This window comes from Camelina sativa, chromosome 4 (assembly GCF_000633955.1).
Source record: "Camelina sativa cultivar DH55 chromosome 4, Cs, whole genome shotgun sequence".
Taxonomy (NCBI): domain Eukaryota; kingdom Viridiplantae; phylum Streptophyta; class Magnoliopsida; order Brassicales; family Brassicaceae; genus Camelina; species Camelina sativa.
The window spans coordinates 1011871-1030498 of record NC_025688.1 but is presented as its reverse complement, the minus strand read 5'-3'; the positions used below and the strand labels follow the sequence as shown (position 1 = coordinate 1030498).

The following is an 18628-nucleotide window of genomic DNA, read 5'->3' as shown; positions in this document are numbered from 1 at the left end:
TATTTAAAGGAGATTTTATGCAAGGATAGTACAAAAGTTTCAAGTTTCACACATGATCTCACATTTTGTGAACAAAATATGTGAGTCAAGGTAATGTCATATCAAACAAATTCAAAATAACTAATATCTATCATATTTCTTACTTATTTGTTTACCCATCCATTTATGTGTAACTACTTAGAACTTAATTAGAAGTATCAATCTTAATGGAGCCTAGTGACCAAGTTAAGGAGTGTGATGGACTGATGATATATTGAAAAACAATTACACACAACACAAATCTAAAGCCTTAACTACACTTGATTGTTTGTAGATGGATTATAGAAATATCTGGTTGGCCTAATAATTCATATGCCATTATTGAAAGGTAGAAAAAGAACTCAAAAAGTTCTTCAAAGAAAGCACCTGTTAGAATACATGATGTTCTTTGAACAGAAAAAAAAAAAAGAATACATGATGTTATAATCTTCAGCTATCACTTAAAAAAATCGTTCCTAGTTTAGTTTGGTTAATGAATTTATGGTTTGCACAAAAAAAAGTATACCGAGATGTGTTTTATGGAATGAGATTTAAATTAAATTTCTTAAATTATCATATTGTAGACAACAAAAGCATGTCCATGGTAAAAAAAAAAGTATGTCACAGAAAGAGTCTAAATTCAAAAGGAAAAAGTAATATTGCATGAAAACTTTTGTTTCAAAACCTAACCACATGTACAGCTTTTTAAACAACTCGTGCATGATTGAATCATTTATGTTGCCATAATCCACGGCGTTCGAACGTTGGGAATGGATATGAAGATATGATGATAGTTGGTCAATAATATTTTTGACTTTTTCACTATCTTGAGCTCACAAATTCATTTCTGAGTAAAATGAACATTAATAATCCAATATTCTCCTCCAAAATCTCGAACCATTAAATTATTTATTTTTATTAATCGATAAAAAATCGTTTGTTTTTTCTCAAAAATAAGTTGGTCGAGGTTGTTAGTTAAAAGAATACAGGTAGTTGGTTAATAAGAGAAAGCTTTTGAAACAAAAGATAACATCATAGAATAAAGTGGCTTCTATCTTTATATGTCCTATCTAATTTTTTTTTGCCTTTTTGTAAATTTAGCTAATCGAGTGTAGATTTAGAGCCAATCTCGCCACGAATTTCTTGAAGTTAAAGTCCGTAATCAATTAAAAGTTAAAACCATCATTATGTATTTGATTTTAGTTTGTTTCTTGAAAAGTTGACTAAACCAAAATGGACCCTCCTCACACAAAATGTTAATGGCCGTCTTCTCTAAGAAGACAACACAAGTCGTTACCTCCATTTCCATCACATTCTTAACCAACACTCTTCAAAAGGTCAATCTAATAATATTTATATACATCAATTGGAAAATATATTTAACCTATTAAAAAAGGGGAAGAATAATTTATAACAAGTATGCGTCAATGCGTGTATGTATACGAGTGTTCTATGTCTTACGCAATAACAATGAGTCGGCTACCTCCCCACTATACATATAAGGCATCATATCCCTAAGTATTCGCTTTCCAGAAAAGTACTATAATGTGGAGTTTTATACCTCTCCTTAAAAAGCATGGTTGGTCTAATACCATCAGAAATTATTTCCAATTTGATCATCTCCTAAAAACATGATAATCATGGGATTCCAAATCAAGTGTGCAAATGGTTTATAATTTGTGGATCTAAGTAATTACAAGTATGCAAATGGTTTATCGTATACGTTCAAAATTCTACACTGATATATACGAACCATATTTTTGGTACACTACAAGAAAACATGGATTTACCGACTGCAAAAACAGTCACTATACAGTCGCTAACTACTTAGTCACGATTGATTGGCGACTGACATACGTAGTCGCTAAACAGTGCGTCGCTAAAAAAAATCAGTCGCTAAATAGTCGCTAGAGAGCTACTAATTGGCGACTGATAATTGGGGTCGCTCTTCCCTCGCCAAACAGTCGTTAAAGTTGCGACTGAATTGCAACGCTTTAGCGACTGATATGGTTACTCATTTGCGACTGTTTGGGTACTGTTTTGTTTACGTTTAGGTGACTGTTTTGCGACTGTTTAATTATCAAGTTTTTTAAAAAAATCTGGTAAAAATGCATTATTTGATTTTGTAATACCAAAACTGATTAAGAAAACATGTACTAAAACATAACAAACATGAAATTAAACAAAGACATAAGTACCATGTTTTTACAAAAGTAGCAAAAGTTCCAAAAAACATCCAAATATCCAAGAGTGTTGCAAATATTACATGAGGGAAGCTAACTTTGAAAATCAGCAGGGTTTGGGTCATTGGTTTGAGACTCAAGGAAGGCGACATAGTTTGGGTTAGTCTTGAGGAAGCTCACCAAGCGTGAGATCTCTGCTTGTTGCTCAGATGCAACCCGCAAAGCCTCAGCTGCAACCCGTGAAGCCTCTGCGTCACGCTCTGCTTGTAGAGCTGCTTGTTCTTCTATCTTGCGGTTAGCGTCTTCAAGCTGTTGTTGCAGGGTTGTGAAAGTAGAAGAGCTTCCAGGATACTTTCGCTTCCCGTTGATGTAACTTCCTAGGCTTCCAACTCCAAAGTATGTTCCTCTATCATTTATGTAAGTAGACTCCATACACAAAACAGAGAGAAAAAGTTATTATAATTACTTAACAATGAAAAACTTAATAGCTTATTAGAAAGAAGCAAATTACCTGAAGAAAGAGCTCATCATCCTCCTCATGAGATAGCTCTGATCGACGTGAAGTACCATCTGAAGACTCATCATTATCCTGAGCAGCCAACTTAGCTTCCCTTCTTTTCTTATATGCCTCATGAACTGCTTGCGCTTTCTTATCCACAAAAGTACCATCTTTTTTGGTATGAGTCCTGAGAAAAACTTCAGGAATAGTTGGCGGTCTTCCCAATTCTACTTCCTGGAATGTTAGACAATGAAAAGGTTAGGAACCATTTGATGTCAAGTAATTAAACAATGAAAAGGTTATGATGTAACTCACCATCTCTTGTTCGATTTGTAAGTAAGACTTTAGCCCTGATACATGGTTGTGAGGGCTAAGACCATTACGGTCAGACATTCGAGCTGCTGAAGTGGTTGCACTCTTTGCCATGGCTTCTTCTGTGTTCCAATAGTCACAAATTTCTTTCCAAAGAGTTCTCTCAATCCACCTCGGTTTCACTTCCTCTCGCTGAGCTGCTGCCTTGGAAACCATGTCTTTTATACGATTTTGACAAATGCTATAGAACTTTGCTTGAACCACACCGGTTAGACAGGGATCCCAGGTGTGTGTTTTCTACAAAAGAAGACTAGTGTTAGTGATAAAAAAACCAAGAAAAAAGCTATAATATGGACCATTCCAACTTACCGCGAATTAAGTAACCTTCTTTTCTTGCATTCAGAACACAACCCCAACTGTAATATGGACCATCAAACTTGTTTGTAAACACTTTTGTAATATTTCGGGTAAGTGATGACTTGTCTTTACCAAACCTTCAAACACAAACAAATCAGTAGTCAAATTCCAATCAAACACAAACAAATCGATCAATCCAAGTAAAATTCTAATCACAAACAAACACAAACAATCCAAAATTCTAAAAATTCTAATCACAAACAAACACAATCAATCCAAAATTCTAATAATAATCACAAACAATCACAAACAATCCAAAATACAAAATTCTAATCCAAATTCTAATCACAAACAAACAAACACAGTCAAATTCTAATCCAAACAAAACAAACACAATCAAATTCTAATCCAAAATACAAAATTCTAATCCAAATTCTTACCAAGTGGTTCCACGCTCTAATGAGGGAGAGAGGACAGTGGTATACTTCTCACGGCCTGGTTGGACAAGAATTTCATGTAAAGAAGTGAGTACATCAGCTGGGAGATTTGATTCCCTTGCACCGTCATCCTCCGAATCAGCTTCTTCCTCATGTGAGTTTTGCGCTTGAGAACTGTGAAGCGATGCAGAAGCTGCTCGAGGTTGACCAGGTTGAGAAGAGGGTGGTCGATGAGACTGTCAAGGTAGAGGAGACTCTCGTGGTAGATTCGGGACTTGAGGAGACTGTCGATGATGATTCGTGACTGACGGTTGAGGAGACTCTAAGTTGACTCGAGAATTCTGGTGGATTCGTCGCGGAGGTGAGATGTTGAGGAAAAGGACGCCTGGTTGGATCTTCCCCGAAAGGGGATGTTCCGGGAAAGCTCCTTGAGTGCTGGAAATGATTAGTCGGAGGTGGATAGTCTCGGTAAGAAGGTATAGGTCTCGCTGGAGGCTGGAGGTTTGGGACAGGAGTTCCCTGAGAATCAGTCTCTGGAACTCGATGGTTCGCCGGCGTGAAGGTATATTGGGGAGGAAGATTGGCGGGTCTGTGATTCGCCGTTTGTGAGGTTCCAGAGGTTCGATTAGAGGGGTTTCTTCTTCCTCCACCTCTTTTCTTTGCTCCAGCCATCAAGGATTTACGGTTTCGTCGAGTGAGAGGAATTTAGATCTAGGGTTTTGAGGTTTCGCCGTTTTGTCTCGAAGAAAAAGAAGAAGAAATGAGAAAAGAAATGTTAGATTAGGGTTTGTTCGGGGAAAAAACAAAAAATAATGGGTTTTCGTGTTTTGTTACGGCCCAAATTTTGTTAAGGCCCAAATTTATTAAAGCAACCGCTAAATAGTAGCTCTGTAGTCGCAAACTTTTATCGACTGTCAAACTGGTCTCCAAATTAGTCGCAAATTGGCGACTACACTACGACAATATGCATCAGTCTCCAATTAGCGTCTACTAGGCGACTGATTTATTTTAGTAGTCATTCAGTAGCTAAACGGTCGCAAATTTCATTAACCAATTCCATGTTTTCTTGTAGTGGTATGGAAATACAATCGGTTACTTTTCATATTATGGGATGTACAAACCAAAGTAAACATCTTATTAGAGCCCAAAAAATTCAAACAAATGAAGTTGTGTATATAATGTAATGAATCTATGTTAAAAATGAAGATAGATAGCATATGAACGCACTAATTTGAATGATCGTTACCACTTTTGGATATGCAACCTCTTAACCTTCACATCATATTTACGCACTAATTTGAATGATCGCTAACATTTTTGGAAATGAATGGTGTTTAAGTATTGCGTGATCGAACATTTCTCTAACGTATTAATAACAATGGTACGGCAGATGAAAGCACCATCCCACAATCGCAAAATAAAGAAGGTTGGCGAATCTCCAAGGAATCTATCAACTTTAGGTGGCTCCCATTTGAATATTAAGGAGTTTTTTTTGTCACCTCATAAAATGTTTTTATCCACCATCTAGCTTTGATCACCTAATATGCCAATGTTAATAAGACTTCAAAGTTAATTACATCTATTAAAAAACTTCGAAATTAATTTAAACAGTATAATTCTTCGCAAAAGTATTTATCTTTTCTAATTCTCATTACAAATTCTCATTATAATATAATACCATCGACCATATGTGGTGGACCATCGACCATCGACCATAGTACTGAAACATAGCCGGTTTACACAGAGGTAGAAATACATTTAAACAAATGTAGTTAGCTGGAATTATGAGAAGTATAGGACAAAGTAATATGTAAGTTCTATAAACGACATGGCTCATCGTAATGTGAAACTCTATATACATAGGTTTTAATTACTCTCCTGATTTATTATTTTATATACTTGTAAGCTACAACCCAAAACATAATCCGTGATTTCACACATATCAGACAACATGATTAGTGGCAATCTAGTAAATCCTATAACAAAGATGGGTAACATTGTAACATGAAAAGTGTTGAAAACCCCCATCCCTTAGGCCTACATAAACCGCCAATCACTCCTCTATAATCTTACACGAGAAGAAAAAAAGCAATTTCGAAAAACAGTGAAAATGGTAAGCCAAAGACACACGGCGACGTTTCTCTTCTTTACCACTACCTTTCTTTTCATTTCCAGATCAATCTCAGCCGTCCGTTTGCCTCCACGACCAAACACTACAACAACCAACGATCTTGATTTCATCCGAACAAGCTGCAACGCCACCCTATATCCAGACGTATGCTTCACGTCACTCGCCAGCTACGCCTCCGCCGTACAAGACAGTCCGGGGAGGCTAGCCAAGCTCGCAATCGGCGTTTCACTTTCGCAAGCCAAATCCACGGCGGCTTATCTTTCCAAACTCTCACGCTCTGCCGCCGTGATTACCTCTGTCGGTGATGGCCACCAAACTGCTTCCTCCGTAATCCGCGACTGCGTTTCGAACGTTGAAGACGCGGTGGACGAGATGAGAGGATCTCTACGACAGCTACGCGACATGAACGGCAAAGGTGGAGTCCCGGCGGCTCGGAGGTCGGTGGAAACGTTTAGGTTTCAGATGAGTAACGTGCAGACGTGGATGAGTGCAGCATTGACGGATGAGGACACGTGTACGGATGGATTTGAAGATATGGACGAAGGAGGATTGATTAAGACGACCGTTTGTGACCGGCTCGAGGAAGTGAAGAGGTTAACGAGTAATGCTCTTGCTCTTGTGAACACTTATGCCAACAATGGAGCTCCATGACCATGACCATGAGAGCCCCCATGAGGATTTTTAACTTTGATTAAGTGTATGTTTTGATAATTTAATACATTATGGGTTTAAGTTATAAATATTATAATAGTTTTGTGTGGAAGGAAACTGAATGTTAAGTGCAAGCTTCTAAATATATATGCTTTGTCTCTATTATGTGGAAATGATTATAATTACTGATTTGGTTTTTATTTTTAACCGAGCTGACTGAGAGCTTTGTGTATGTTTAACGCCTTAACGGGTACGGGTTAAGGTCACTTCAAGGAGATGTTAATTACATCACCAGCTTTGCGTGTTTGAAAAAAAAAAAATCATACTATAAGATAACAAGACTTCCTAATAGATTAAAGGACAGACTAACGTTGAATCGCTGTCTTTACTAGTGTATAATTATCATGCAGTCTCGAAGATGGTGTTACATATTTGATTTACTAACTAAATTGCATGATCGTATAAATATATAGAAGATTATTGTAAGAATATGTATGTATGAATATAGTAGATATAGATCACAATCACATGGAGTGGTTATAAGTTTTGTTGTGTTTATTCTTCTTTCTCGACCCGTGGAATGAGTAGGACATGTCACCATATATATCCAATAGACCAATTAATATCAATGTGTTCATATATATATATACTCATTTCCCACACTTCTGTGTGTCCTAGTTTCTGTTAATGGTCCCACTCAAGCCCTTCCAAACAAACAAAAAAAAAAATTAAACGTCGGTCTTTTACTCACGAGATTGCACTGTGTCCAAACTCACACTGGATTTTGTGTACATATGATAGGGCGTTTTACTACTGGTTTTGAAGAAAGATATTTAAATCATTGGAACTTAGAGAGCTTATATATATTGTTAAACTTAATTTGTTAGAGTTCTAAACCGGTGTTGACAAAATTACATTAAAAAAATTACTCTGATCAATTTAAGAGAGTATATGAATTTTAACATGAAGTGTGATAAAAAAGCGATCGATACTCACAAGAATTGAAAACTAAAACAGTAAGGAAACATTTTTTTTGGTAAAAACAGTAAGCAAACATAATAGCAAAAAAAAGACGTGAATCATTGTATTTGTATGCTTAAGATTGTTCTTTTGTTTGTCATGCTTCTTTACATGTAAGTATGTAACACTGAATGGTTGAAAGTTTGTAACTTATATAAAAAAAAAAGATTATTTATTTAAGTTGGTCATGTCACCCCTAGCTTCTATCTAAGAAAGAGTCTCTACAAGCCAAAGATTTTTGAACAAAAAACACCATACTGATACGATACATTGCCATGTGTTTATTGCCTTTTTAGCCAAAAACGTATTAATGATAATTAACAAAAAAAGACTTTGATCAAACAAGTCAAACTACCTGAATACTATACTAAGAGACTAATAGAATATATCATATGTGAATCACACACATGAGTCCACAACCCATTTCAATGGAACTCCTTGTTGAGTTGTTTCTTTCCTACAACTCTACACAAAGTGAAGATCTGAAAAGGGACGGTCAGAGGTACTGATGTTTCATAAGGAAAGACTTCTTATGTTCCAAGCTAACACAACACTATATATTATGGGACTGTACAATTTATATTAGCTTGAGACTCGAGAGCCTTTTGGTAAGGAGGCTCAAACATGTCGTCGTAGTATTATTTTGCAACTTCCTTTTCAGTCTTATTAGGCCCATTATAGGTCCATGAAGTTGATTTTAGGCCTCTCTCTGTCATCGAAGTTTTAAACCGAAAACAACAACCTTTATCAATCAAAACTCAGAAGTGTGAACTGTGAAGTGTTACCAATACCATCATTATTTGATTACAAGGAAATGGGGACCAAACATGTTTCCGAAAAATTTGCAATCTTTTGAAAACCCCACCTCCCGCCTGAACAGCAAAACCTCGAAAATACCTGAATTCTATTTCGAATTCTGAAATGTTGTCACTATTTTGTCCAACATTCAATTTAGCCACCAAGTTGTAATTGTAACGCTTGTTTTTTTAACTAAAAACTTTGATGAATCACACACTCATAAAAATATTATTTCACCAAACCGTTACTTTTAGAAAAGGGTTAAGACCCGAAATTTTTTACAACACACACAATTGCAAAGTCGAATTACAACATTTATCTTGTCTACTCATCAACCCCACCCTAAACAATAACGGAACACAGCAATTAAAAATTAAACTAGACGATTTAACAATAAAAACCTAAATTATTATCATAAACGAACCGGAACCAAAGTTTTTTAAAGAGCGGTTTACTTAAGGAGGGATTAAATCAAAAGCTCGAGAGAGAGACTTAACAACCAACAGGCACCATGGCTGGTTTCACCTTAGGTGGCCTTCCACGACCTCTACGCTCACCTTCAGGCTGAGCCTTTGGTGCTTCAGTCTCTGATTCCGTCTTCTGCTTCTTCGGCGGTCGTCCACGTGGCCTCCCCGAACCACTCGGTGCCGCCTTCGCTTTAGTCTCTGGTTGAGACTCTTTGGATTTGGGAGGACGACCGCGAGGCCTCGGTGGAGAAGCAGGCGGAGCTGGAACAGCCGCCGCGTGGCTAGGAACGACATCGGGTTTAGGTTTGGGAGGACGGCCACGGCCTCGCTTGGGAGGACCGTTTGGATTTGGTTTCATGTAATTGTTTTTGACAATCACGAGCTGGCCTGTTTGTTTCATGTGGTTGAGGTGGTAATTGAGAAGCGTGTTGTGAGACGGAGGCAGAGTGATCTGAGTCGATTCGATGTGTTTCGATATCGTCGTTTTGTTGCATCCGTTCGCGTCGTTTGATGCTTCAATCGCGTCCATTATCATCTAATTCAAGTAACAAAGAAAGAAGAATCTCTCAGATCTACGAAAGGGAGAAATGAGGAATCAAAATCTTGAGTGAGAGATATTATACCTTAGGATACGGAGGGAGAGAGAAGGCCACTGGATCATTCTGTTGAAGATCGATTTCGTTCTCCGCCGTCGTCATGAGAGAGATTGATAGAGAGAGAGAGAGAGAGAGGAGAGGAGTAGTACTGTTGCGGTGGAGCAAAGAAACTGTGTGGCTTCTTGAGGGATTTTAAATAACAAAATTAAATTAATTGGTTAAGTGGTTTTCTATCTCATCCTACGGTTAGGGTATGCGGAACTCGATTGATGATCTGACGGCTATGCATCGATCAGAATAACACCTCGCCGGATCGCTGACGTGGCTTAAAGGTGATAACTCACACACCTTTTGAGAAATTACGCTATTCTCCCTGATCTTTAACTTTATTATCATCGAAGAATAAACTAACCATTTGGGGCCAATAATTTGATGATTCGCGGCTTGTTAAAAGTCGACACGTGTTGAAATATCAACGGCTAGTGTAAAGGACGAAAAGAATTGAGAACCTTAAGACGAGAGACACCTCATTTCGGTTTGTAGCAGTAAAAGTACTGAAGTCGAGACAGGCCCATTTAGAACTCAAACATTTGCTCTCTGATGATAGAGCACACAAAATAGAAGATAAATACTTTTAAGAATGTAATTAGAGCGTAGGGGGGATTTAACTCATATATGCATATATATATCCCAGACATCTTTCTACAAACAATAAAAAACAGAGATCATCAAACCAATCATGTGGTTCTATTACTCACAAATAAAACCAATTCTCTCCATCTCTCTCTCCTTTCCCTCCAACCAAAACCAATCAAAGATACATACGTGAATATAGAAAACATGATCACAGGAGGCCTGTGCTGTGGAATGGGTTGTTATGTTGGTTTACCGCAAAATCACCATAACCCGTGGTATTTGGCTGCTGTGATACCGGATTTACCGGGAATTCCCCGAAATTTCCAAATGGATTACTATTGTTGGTAGGAGGAGGGTTGGCCTGATGCTGATACGTCGGCTGGTAAGCACCAAAGAGGTTGTTCACTGCTGGCTGTTGCTGAGGTGGGGGACTTGTGCCATTCGACGATGCAAAAGGGTCATGGGACGCAAAAGGATTGGGAGCTGGTGCACCGTAGACTGGGCGTTGGGAAGCTATGTAGGCTCCATCATCGTGTAGACTGCTAAGTGTAAGGGTGTCTAACCCTCCAGCCTAAAACATTTTTGTTGCACAGATTAAATGGTTTTTTCAACATTAGCTTACAGCCTTCCACACTATCCTAATCCTCCTATATAGTAACCTACACCAACAATGAACTTTTCATCCTCACGGTTCCGTAACTAGATTAATAGCGAGGCTCCTTGTCTCAGGTTACAATTTTGATAATAAATTGCATGTGATGACTCTTTCATTACTATTTTTTGCTAATAACAAGGTTCCTAGTCTAAGGATTTATAAATTGAGCTACCAAGTACTAACTGGCGTTAATTTGTGTGATCTACTGTTTTAAGCATATGGCATTATGAATAACAAAAGGGAATAATACTTACCAATTTCCTCTCGGTGGCTGCGGAGATATCACTGCTGGGTGCCGTCACCAAAGCAAGCTCCCATCCTGTAGGATCGTAATCATGCTTGACCAAAACGAGGCGTTGAAGGATTAGATGGAAATAGAGAGAACAGAAATGCGTTAGCGAAATGAAAAAATAAAATACAGTAACACCCTCTCCAGACTGGCAGATTGTCTAACAAGAAAGCTTACCATCAGTTGAAATAATGGCTAAAGCAAGTGCATTTTGGTCTTCGATCACAGATGCATCAGGAGCAGCACTGTTCAGACCCTGTGGTGAAAGTTGAACAAAGAGAACTTGAGAATAAGAATCGCAGTAAGAAACAGAATTGAAACTAAAATTATAAAGCCATCATGTTAGAAATCTCACCAGTAGATCATCAGTATCAATGAAGTTCTGAGTGCTGGCTGAAGGAGGAGGCGGAGGAGGCGGAGGAGAAGGTTCTGTCTCTTCAGATACAACAACCACATCATCTGAAGGTAACATTTCACGTTCTTCATGTGACGGTTCAGTATCTTCGGCAGTCAGTCCATCATCCGGCCTATACGTTAGAAGCTGAATGCAGAAAACTCCATTAGCACATAAGGCCCAGAAAGAAAAGAAAAAATATGGCGAAAAGACCAAAAATATTGAATCACTAATATGAGAAATAGGCATACATACCAGTGGTTCGGCTGGGACATCAACAACCCGTGGTGCTTCTTTAATATACTCCTCCATTGTTGTCAGTAAAGATTGTGGAGGCTGAGAAAATAACATAAAATAATGTATTAAGTAATAGAAACAAGCAATGGCTGTGAACTAACTTTATCAGAAGTTATCTCATTCGGTACCGACAGTACCTCTCTTAGAACAGGAAACTGAAAATTCCTCGCAAGTTCCAATCCTTTGCAGGCTTCATAGAAATCAGAAAGGCTTCGTGCCTGAAAAAAAAAACATGTATCCTGTCATACAAAAAAGTGTGACAAGTGAAAATATATACCAACAAATACAGTCCAACAACACACCTGCTGACCCGCACGCTTGTATATATCAAGGGAATTGATGGCTTCATGTTTTGGCATTTCAAAGAACTGTAATATATATATATATACATACAAAGTAAGCAGGGAAAAAGGAAGGCAGATAGAGAGACGTAATAACTATGATGGTAGACAAACTAGACCTACCTTGTCAATGAGATTGATGATTCCATCATTGATAGCACAATAGACTTTAAAACTCTCTTTCAACACCTATCATACGATAAAATAAAAAGTGTAGAAATTTTCAAGCGTTATTTTTCCATATGGAACAGAAAGCTTTTGCAGAGCAAGACATTGTTAAGTACCAGAGCAAGTGCATATTGTATAACATGATTGTGGTTAGCAGCGCCTTCTGGCTGAAAAAAGAAACAAAGGGACAAGACAGTTCATTGATCATCAAGTGCCGCAACATAATATCAATTATCAACAACAGAAACAAATAAAATCAGAAACAGTACCCTGCAACCAATGAGACGATATAGAAGCTGCTGCAAAGCTGGCAACTGTTCCAAGAGTTCTTCACCATCTAAATCCCTGGTTCTACTGTACCCCTGGCCATCGCGCAATATGCAAAACCGAAACCATCAGAAAAGAAAAAAGAGGTAGGAACACAAATGATAAAAAAGAGAGAGTAAACGAAAAATTGATACCTTATCCTGCCCTGGGGTAGATTAAGGAAGACGTTCTGCCTCAGTATCATATTTTAAAACCCTGAAGCATTCAAGCCGTTCCTCAAGGAATAATGCATAAGTACGTACCCAAGCTGAACAATCCCAGGCTGTAAAAGAAACAAAAACAAAAACCTTCCAGTTAACTTTAACACTCTATTAGGAACCACTTAAGATTCCAACACATATACACACAAACGAAGCAGAAACACTAAATTTGAGTTTACCAATAGGGCTTGAATCATCCTTGAAGTTAGAAAGTTGCAGAATTCGCCCTCTCTGCGAGAAATTTAATAGCTCCTCTCTGAATGTTGGATCTCCTTCCCTTAGAAGCCGATGAATAACAATTAGTGTTTTCAGCGCAACCTATTGTCCAAACAACCCAGTAGAGATCAGTTCATGAACTTAAGCCAAATCACACGATTTCAAGAACGAAGGAGGAAATGAGTACCGTCCAATTTCTGGTTTTATGCAAACGGCGAGAAAGGGCGTGAATGCAATAAGCAACATCTGCTCGAGCACGAGTCACTGATGTTGCCGCGAAGATTTCTGCAACAACAACAACAATAGAATACAATCAATCATTCTCAGAGAAGAATTCCCAATTGGAAAAAAATCAGATCTAAGGAATTATTCCCAATAACTCACTTCTGAGATGGCGATCTTTGGGAGGACACTCGACATGATTGGTAGCTTTAACTATGGCAACATCTAATTCCTTAATTCAAGAAACCAAAAACCGAATCCATCAGAGACTGAAAACAAAATCATTAGTTTAGAGAAGAAAAAGAGAGACAAAATAGGAAAGGGAGCGTACGGCGTAATCGCTGTTGACTCGGACTAAGCCGACTTTGGTGGAGTCTTTTAGGGCTCCATAAGCTTTTCTCCATGACTGAAGCGTTCCCATCGGAAAGAAAGACGTTAGGAGGAAGACTCGTTCAGATCTCTCTCTACGAAACTCGGAGATGACGTGTCACAATCTAGAACCACCTTCTTAGATAGATTTAAATAATTTTTCCCAAGAAAAGCTCCGGGAAAAATCACGAGAAATCACAGAGAGGGACTAACCGATGACAGAGAGAAAGAAAGAGAAAAACAAAGTGAAGAAGGCAAATAAAAAAAGGGGACGCGAGGTTTTAGACTACTCTTACTTGTTCCGTTTCCATTTTAATTTTATTTTTATTTTTTCGTAATTTAAAGTCAATTTATTCAGACTTGATAAAATAAAAATGGGATAGAGTCAAATTTTGAATAATTAGTGTAGAACTAAATAATTATTTGACTAGACGAAATAAAATAAGTAAACTAGGCAGGATTTAATTAATTATAATTAGTGGGGAAAATTATAAATAAATGATCTTTTTCTAAAAATTTGGCAATGTACACTTTTTTTATAAAAGTTTGGTTAAATAAGTTTTATTAATCGAAAATAGCCAATTATACCCTTAATTATTTTTTCAGATACATTTTGTTGTTTTGGGGTTCCATCGAGTGGGCCTAATTTATTGTTTTGGGTTTTGACAAATTAAGAATCACTTTGTCGAGATAAAGTAAGAAACCAATTACGGTAAAATTTTTTTTCCAAAAGGGCTAATCGAGACAAAACCCTTCCGCCGTATCTCACCATCGTCACCATCTCACCGTCGTCTCTCACCGTCGTCACCATCTCACCGTCGTCTCTCACCATCGTCACTATCTCACCGTCGTCTCTCTCCATCTTGACCATCTCACCGTCGTCTTTCTCCATCGTCACCATCTCTCTCCATCTTCACCATCTTCCGCCGATTCGATTTCTTCACCGTCTTCCGCCGTCTATCCATCTTCACTGTCTTCCGCCTTCTATCCATCTGCTTCTTACTCGTTTTGGTGGTCTCCTCTTCACTATCTCAAGCTCAATCCGGTTGAATTTCTCTTCTCCATTGCTCCTTGTCGATCGAATTGGGTATGTTAATTGTGTTTTTTTTTCATGTTTAAATTTTGTCCTTGTTTAATCTTGATTTCAATCTAGAATTGTCTAATGATAAGTAAATTATTAAATTTTCAGTTTGGATTTCTCTTAACCATGACTCCATGTTTATCGAATTTGGTATGTTTAATTGTGGATTTTTTTTGGGAAATTTTAATTTTTATCCTTTTGTAATCTCTTTTTCAATCCAGAATTCAAATGAACATCAAAGTTGTTTATAGAACATCATAGTTTTAGATCCGTTTAGCATATTGACCATGTAATTCTTGTTTTTTTTGCATGTTGATTATTATTTTTTGTATTCTATTGACTTTAAAGGAAAAATTGTGTACCAGGGTTGATGAAACAAGATCGATAAAGCTAGTTAACAAGAACAAGAGTGATCCGTTTAGTATTCTATTTTTTTTTTCAAGTTTCTGTTAGCAGCTAAATGATTAGTAGTCATAGTTTTCTTGTTCTTAAATCATACTTTTAGTAATCTGTTTTTTTTTTTTTGTAAAATTGAAGTCTCATATCTTTGTTGATTTATTTCAGTTTTGGCTAATTTATACTAATTCATTTTTTACTTTTTTCGGCAGGAATGGAAAAGAAGTACCCTAAACGGCTTATGGAAGATGGAAGCGAGCCACAAGTTGGGCAGATAAATAACACTTGTCGAATGTCAATCTTACACAAAATCAAGAAGGCATTACCAGAAGAGTATGAGATTGTGAAGGGTGATCCAGTTTTCGCATCTGTATTTGCATTGTATGAGAATGGTCTTGGGTACTCAGCTCGGTTGATACACAGCATCATGTGTAGGCAGTTGGTGACTAAGAGAAGACATGAGCTGTGGTTTGTGTTTGGTAAGAAGCCGCTTAGATTCTCAATGCAAGAATTCCATGCAGTTACTGGTCTTAAGTACAAAGCCGATTTCAGTCATGATTCAGAGAGTTGGACAGATGATAATGGGTTTTGGAGCAAATTGTTGAAGAGAGGTGGTATCATTACCATTCAAAACTTGATGAAGACCCACCTTGAAGCAGCTCCATCGTGGAGAAAAAAAGAAGATAGAATTCGGTTTGTGTATGTTTGTGTGATTGCTGGGTTGGTAGTGGCTAAGGATGAGAAGAAAGCTATACCACATTCATACATCAAGCTGGTCATGGATCTAGAGAAGGTTAGGACTTATCCTTGGGGTCTTGTAGCTTTTGACCATTTAGTTAGCTCTATAGTGGAAGCAAGAAAGAAACTGAAGAACCCCATTAGTTACATCCTCAATGGTTTCTCATATGCTCTTCAAGTTTGGGTTATGGAAGCCATTCCTCTCATTGGACAACTTATGGGAGAGAAGATTGACACAGAGATTACAGTTAGCCGAATCTCTAATTGGAAAGGTGCTGCTAAAGTATCATATGATGAGCTCCTCCTTGTAGAGAAATCAATTGGAAACAAGGTCAGTTGACTTCTTCTTTTTTCTTTTAAGTTTAAATTCGAGTACGTTGAGTTTTTTTTTTAATTGGTTTCTTTGTTATTGTTTTGTCAGGATGTTGTTTATCCATGCATTTCCTCCACTGGAAACTTTGATGTATTGGAGTCCATTGAATATTTGAGGGGTGATGAAATTAAAGATTGTGAAGTGGACAACTTGGAAGCTTTGATCAGATCTGGCTATGATTTTGGAGATCATATTTGGGAGAGTGGCGAAGGATATGGTGTGGAAGATGATAACATTGAGGATGTTGGTGTGGAACAATCTCAGGCTGTTGGAGGGAACAATGAAGTTTCGGTTGGAGAGGAGAGTGGTGAGAAGCAAGCTAATATCCCAGAAGTGTCTAGCTTGAAGAAGAGGAAGAAGAAGCAAGTTGACCATGGAGCAGAGACACGGAAAAGAATGGTGCTATCTCAGAGAGCATCAACTTCACATTGTTCATGTGGAGATGATATGAAGCGGTTCTTTAAGGAGTTAATTGACTCTTCTTTCAAGAGCTTCACAGAGACCTTTGGGGAACGATTGCTAACAATGGAGAAAGATGTATCAGATATCAAGGCCTTGATATCCAGACCAGCAGAAGTGGATCCTAAGCCAGCAGAAGTGGATCCTAAGCCAGCAGTAGTGGATCCTAGTCCATCACGAGTGAAGCCCAAAACTTCGGTACGTAAGAAGTAGCTCAATGCCTTGTTCGATTGTAATATGTTGTGTGGTCTTTCCTTTTTGTTGTATCCTTGTTTGTATGTGTATGTTGTAAACATAAATTATGTGTTGTAACTTATGTGTCGGTAACTTATGTGTCATAATTTATGTGTTGTAACTTTAACTAAAGCCTTTCATAATTTTTTTTTTTGACAGGTTGAACTGTTTGATTTAGATAATCTGTTGATAGACCTCAATGTAGATACACAAGACTATCTAAAGAACACAGTAGGACACTTATCTCAAAAGTCTGTTGTGACCGGATTTGATCCTACACTTAGTCCCAAAGACGCGGGTAAAGATGAACCGGATGCGGTGTTGACTTTAGTTTCTGATGATCTATGGAATGGTTTCGAAGAGTGGAGTAGGCATCTCGAGTACGTGATTCAAATATTTTTATATACATGTTATGATTTATCAATTTTTTTTTTGTAATCTTACAATTGTTTTACGTTTACAGAAGCATTCAACTGGGTCCAACTTTACTTGATCAAGAATTGTTTAACCGAGTCATGATGGGCTTCAAATGGCTTGGAAACGAGGTACGTGTCAATCTTTTTAAATATTATATTTTATATTCTTAAAGTAAGACAAACCTGAGTCTTTAAATATTTACAGGAAATGGATGCAATGATGTATATTTTTCGGGAGCATACATCTTTAGGCCGCCTAGAGTTGGATCGTGTAGGTTTCATGAATTGTCAGTTTAGCGAGCACGTCAAGGCCGACTACAATAAGTTTAGATCGGCAGGACGAACCCACACTTGGAATCACTTTTTGTTAGAGTATGCCAAAGGTGAACTGCCATCTCATGGAAAGACAGGAAAAAGTTGGGCTGTAGATTTGGATAGAATTTATGCACCGGTCTTCATTAACGGTAATCACTGGATCTCAGTTTGCATTAACTTCAGACTAAGAACAATTGAAGTCTTCGACTGTAATCAATACCAAAACAGAAGACACGTTGAGCCATTCGCTAATGTCATCCCTCGTCTTGTGAAGGAGATTCACAAAAAGGTTGATGGAAAAGCTCCCTTGTTGACTCCATACGAGATCATCCAGGTTCGTATGCCACCTAAATTAAATCGGTCAAGTTGTGATTGTGGAGTTTATGCCCTGAAGTATATCGAGTGTCACATGCGTGATCTATCTTATGAGTTGATTGACGATGAAAACATCAAGCAAGCTCGTTTGAAGTTGGCAGTCGATCTTTGGTCAGCAGCAAAGGATCCTGTGCTAGTGGAACGAATGAAAACTTATGTGCGTCCAGTGTATGCGGCTGAGTTTGTAGACCTTGCCTAATTTTTAAGTGTCTTTATGATTGTTTTGTAAATGATGGTTTTTGATGCTTTTTCTTGTTAGACCAATATCAGACTCATTAGTATTAATCCTCGATGGTGTTGATTTAGGACTGACTAATATGAGACTCAATAACATAAGGTCCTACACAAAGAACACAAAAACATATCATATCCGATTTAAATGTTAACATAACAACACAAAAACATAACCGATTTGCCATAATTTAAACATATCAGATTTAAACCAGCTATTGACCCAAATTTAAATGTTGACCCGNATCAGATAACCAGCTATTGATCCAAATTTAAATGTTGACCCGATGTAAGCATACCGATGACCCGGTTTTTAATTCAATATTAAGGAAAAAAATAAAATTAGGGATCTTCTTCTCCAATACTCTATTCTTCTTCTTTCCCGATACTTTCTTCTTCTTAAAATTAGGGATCTTCTTTTCCAATA

At 37.6% G+C, this 18628-nt stretch overlaps 4 protein-coding genes and 1 pseudogene across 4 annotated transcripts; 2 read left to right on the top strand and 3 right to left on the bottom strand.

Moving 5' to 3' along the window:
• On the bottom strand, positions 319-3093 carry LOC104783434. Its single transcript, XM_019244020.1, has 4 exons — positions 3016-3093; positions 2713-2934; positions 2418-2627; positions 319-339 (listed from the first exon to the last, which is right to left on the bottom strand). The coding sequence occupies exons 1-4, from the start codon at positions 3091-3093 to the stop codon at positions 319-321; spliced, it is 531 nt and encodes a 176-aa protein (XP_019099565.1).
• Positions 5856-6786, top strand: LOC104779478 (21 kDa protein-like). The gene has a single exon (XM_010503840.1). The coding sequence runs from the start codon at positions 5917-5919 to the stop codon at positions 6586-6588; it is 672 nt and encodes a 223-aa protein (XP_010502142.1). The 5' UTR covers positions 5856-5916; the 3' UTR covers positions 6589-6786.
• LOC104779477 (HMG-Y-related protein A-like) lies at positions 8612-9654 on the bottom strand. The gene is made up of 2 exons (XM_010503839.2): positions 9497-9654; positions 8612-9408 (listed from the first exon to the last, which is right to left on the bottom strand). Exons 1-2 carry the CDS (start codon positions 9569-9571, stop codon positions 8899-8901), a joined length of 585 nt encoding a protein of 194 aa, XP_010502141.1. The 5' UTR covers positions 9572-9654; the 3' UTR covers positions 8612-8898.
• Positions 10116-13861, bottom strand: LOC104779476 (annotated as a pseudogene).
• LOC104783433 lies at positions 14431-16932 on the top strand. Its single transcript, XM_019244280.1, has 3 exons — positions 14431-14670; positions 15273-16129; positions 16220-16932. The coding sequence occupies exons 2-3, from the start codon at positions 15275-15277 to the stop codon at positions 16841-16843; spliced, it is 1479 nt and encodes a 492-aa protein (XP_019099825.1). The 5' UTR covers positions 14431-14670; positions 15273-15274; the 3' UTR covers positions 16844-16932.

Bases quoted from the DNA above. Each gene is read 5' to 3' on its own strand.
- LOC104783434 (XM_019244020.1), bottom strand. From the start codon at position 3,093: ATGTCTGACCGTAATGGTCTTAGCCCTCACAACCATGTATCAGGGCTA. The intron at 2,628-2,712 runs GTAATTTGCTTC...TTGTGTATGGAG, and splicing joins ATGATGAGCTCTTTCTTCAG to TCTACTTACATAAATGATAG. The intron at 340-2,417 runs GTTGCATCTGAG...ATGAATTATTAG, and splicing joins TTGCAGCTGAGGCTTTGCGG to GCCAACCAGATATTTCTATA.
- LOC104779477 (XM_010503839.2), bottom strand. From the start codon at position 9,571: ATGACGACGGCGGAGAACGAAATCGATCTTCAACAGAATGATCCAGTG. The intron at 9,409-9,496 runs GTATAATATCTC...TACTTGAATTAG, and splicing joins CTCTCCCTCCGTATCCTAAG to ATGATAATGGACGCGATTGA.
- LOC104779478 (XM_010503840.1), top strand. From the start codon at position 5,917: ATGGTAAGCCAAAGACACACGGCGACGTTTCTCTTCTTTACCACTACC.
- LOC104783433 (XM_019244280.1), top strand. From the start codon at position 15,275: ATGGAAAAGAAGTACCCTAAACGGCTTATGGAAGATGGAAGCGAGCCA. The intron at 16,130-16,219 runs GTCAGTTGACTT...TTGTTTTGTCAG, and splicing joins AGAAATCAATTGGAAACAAG to GATGTTGTTTATCCATGCAT.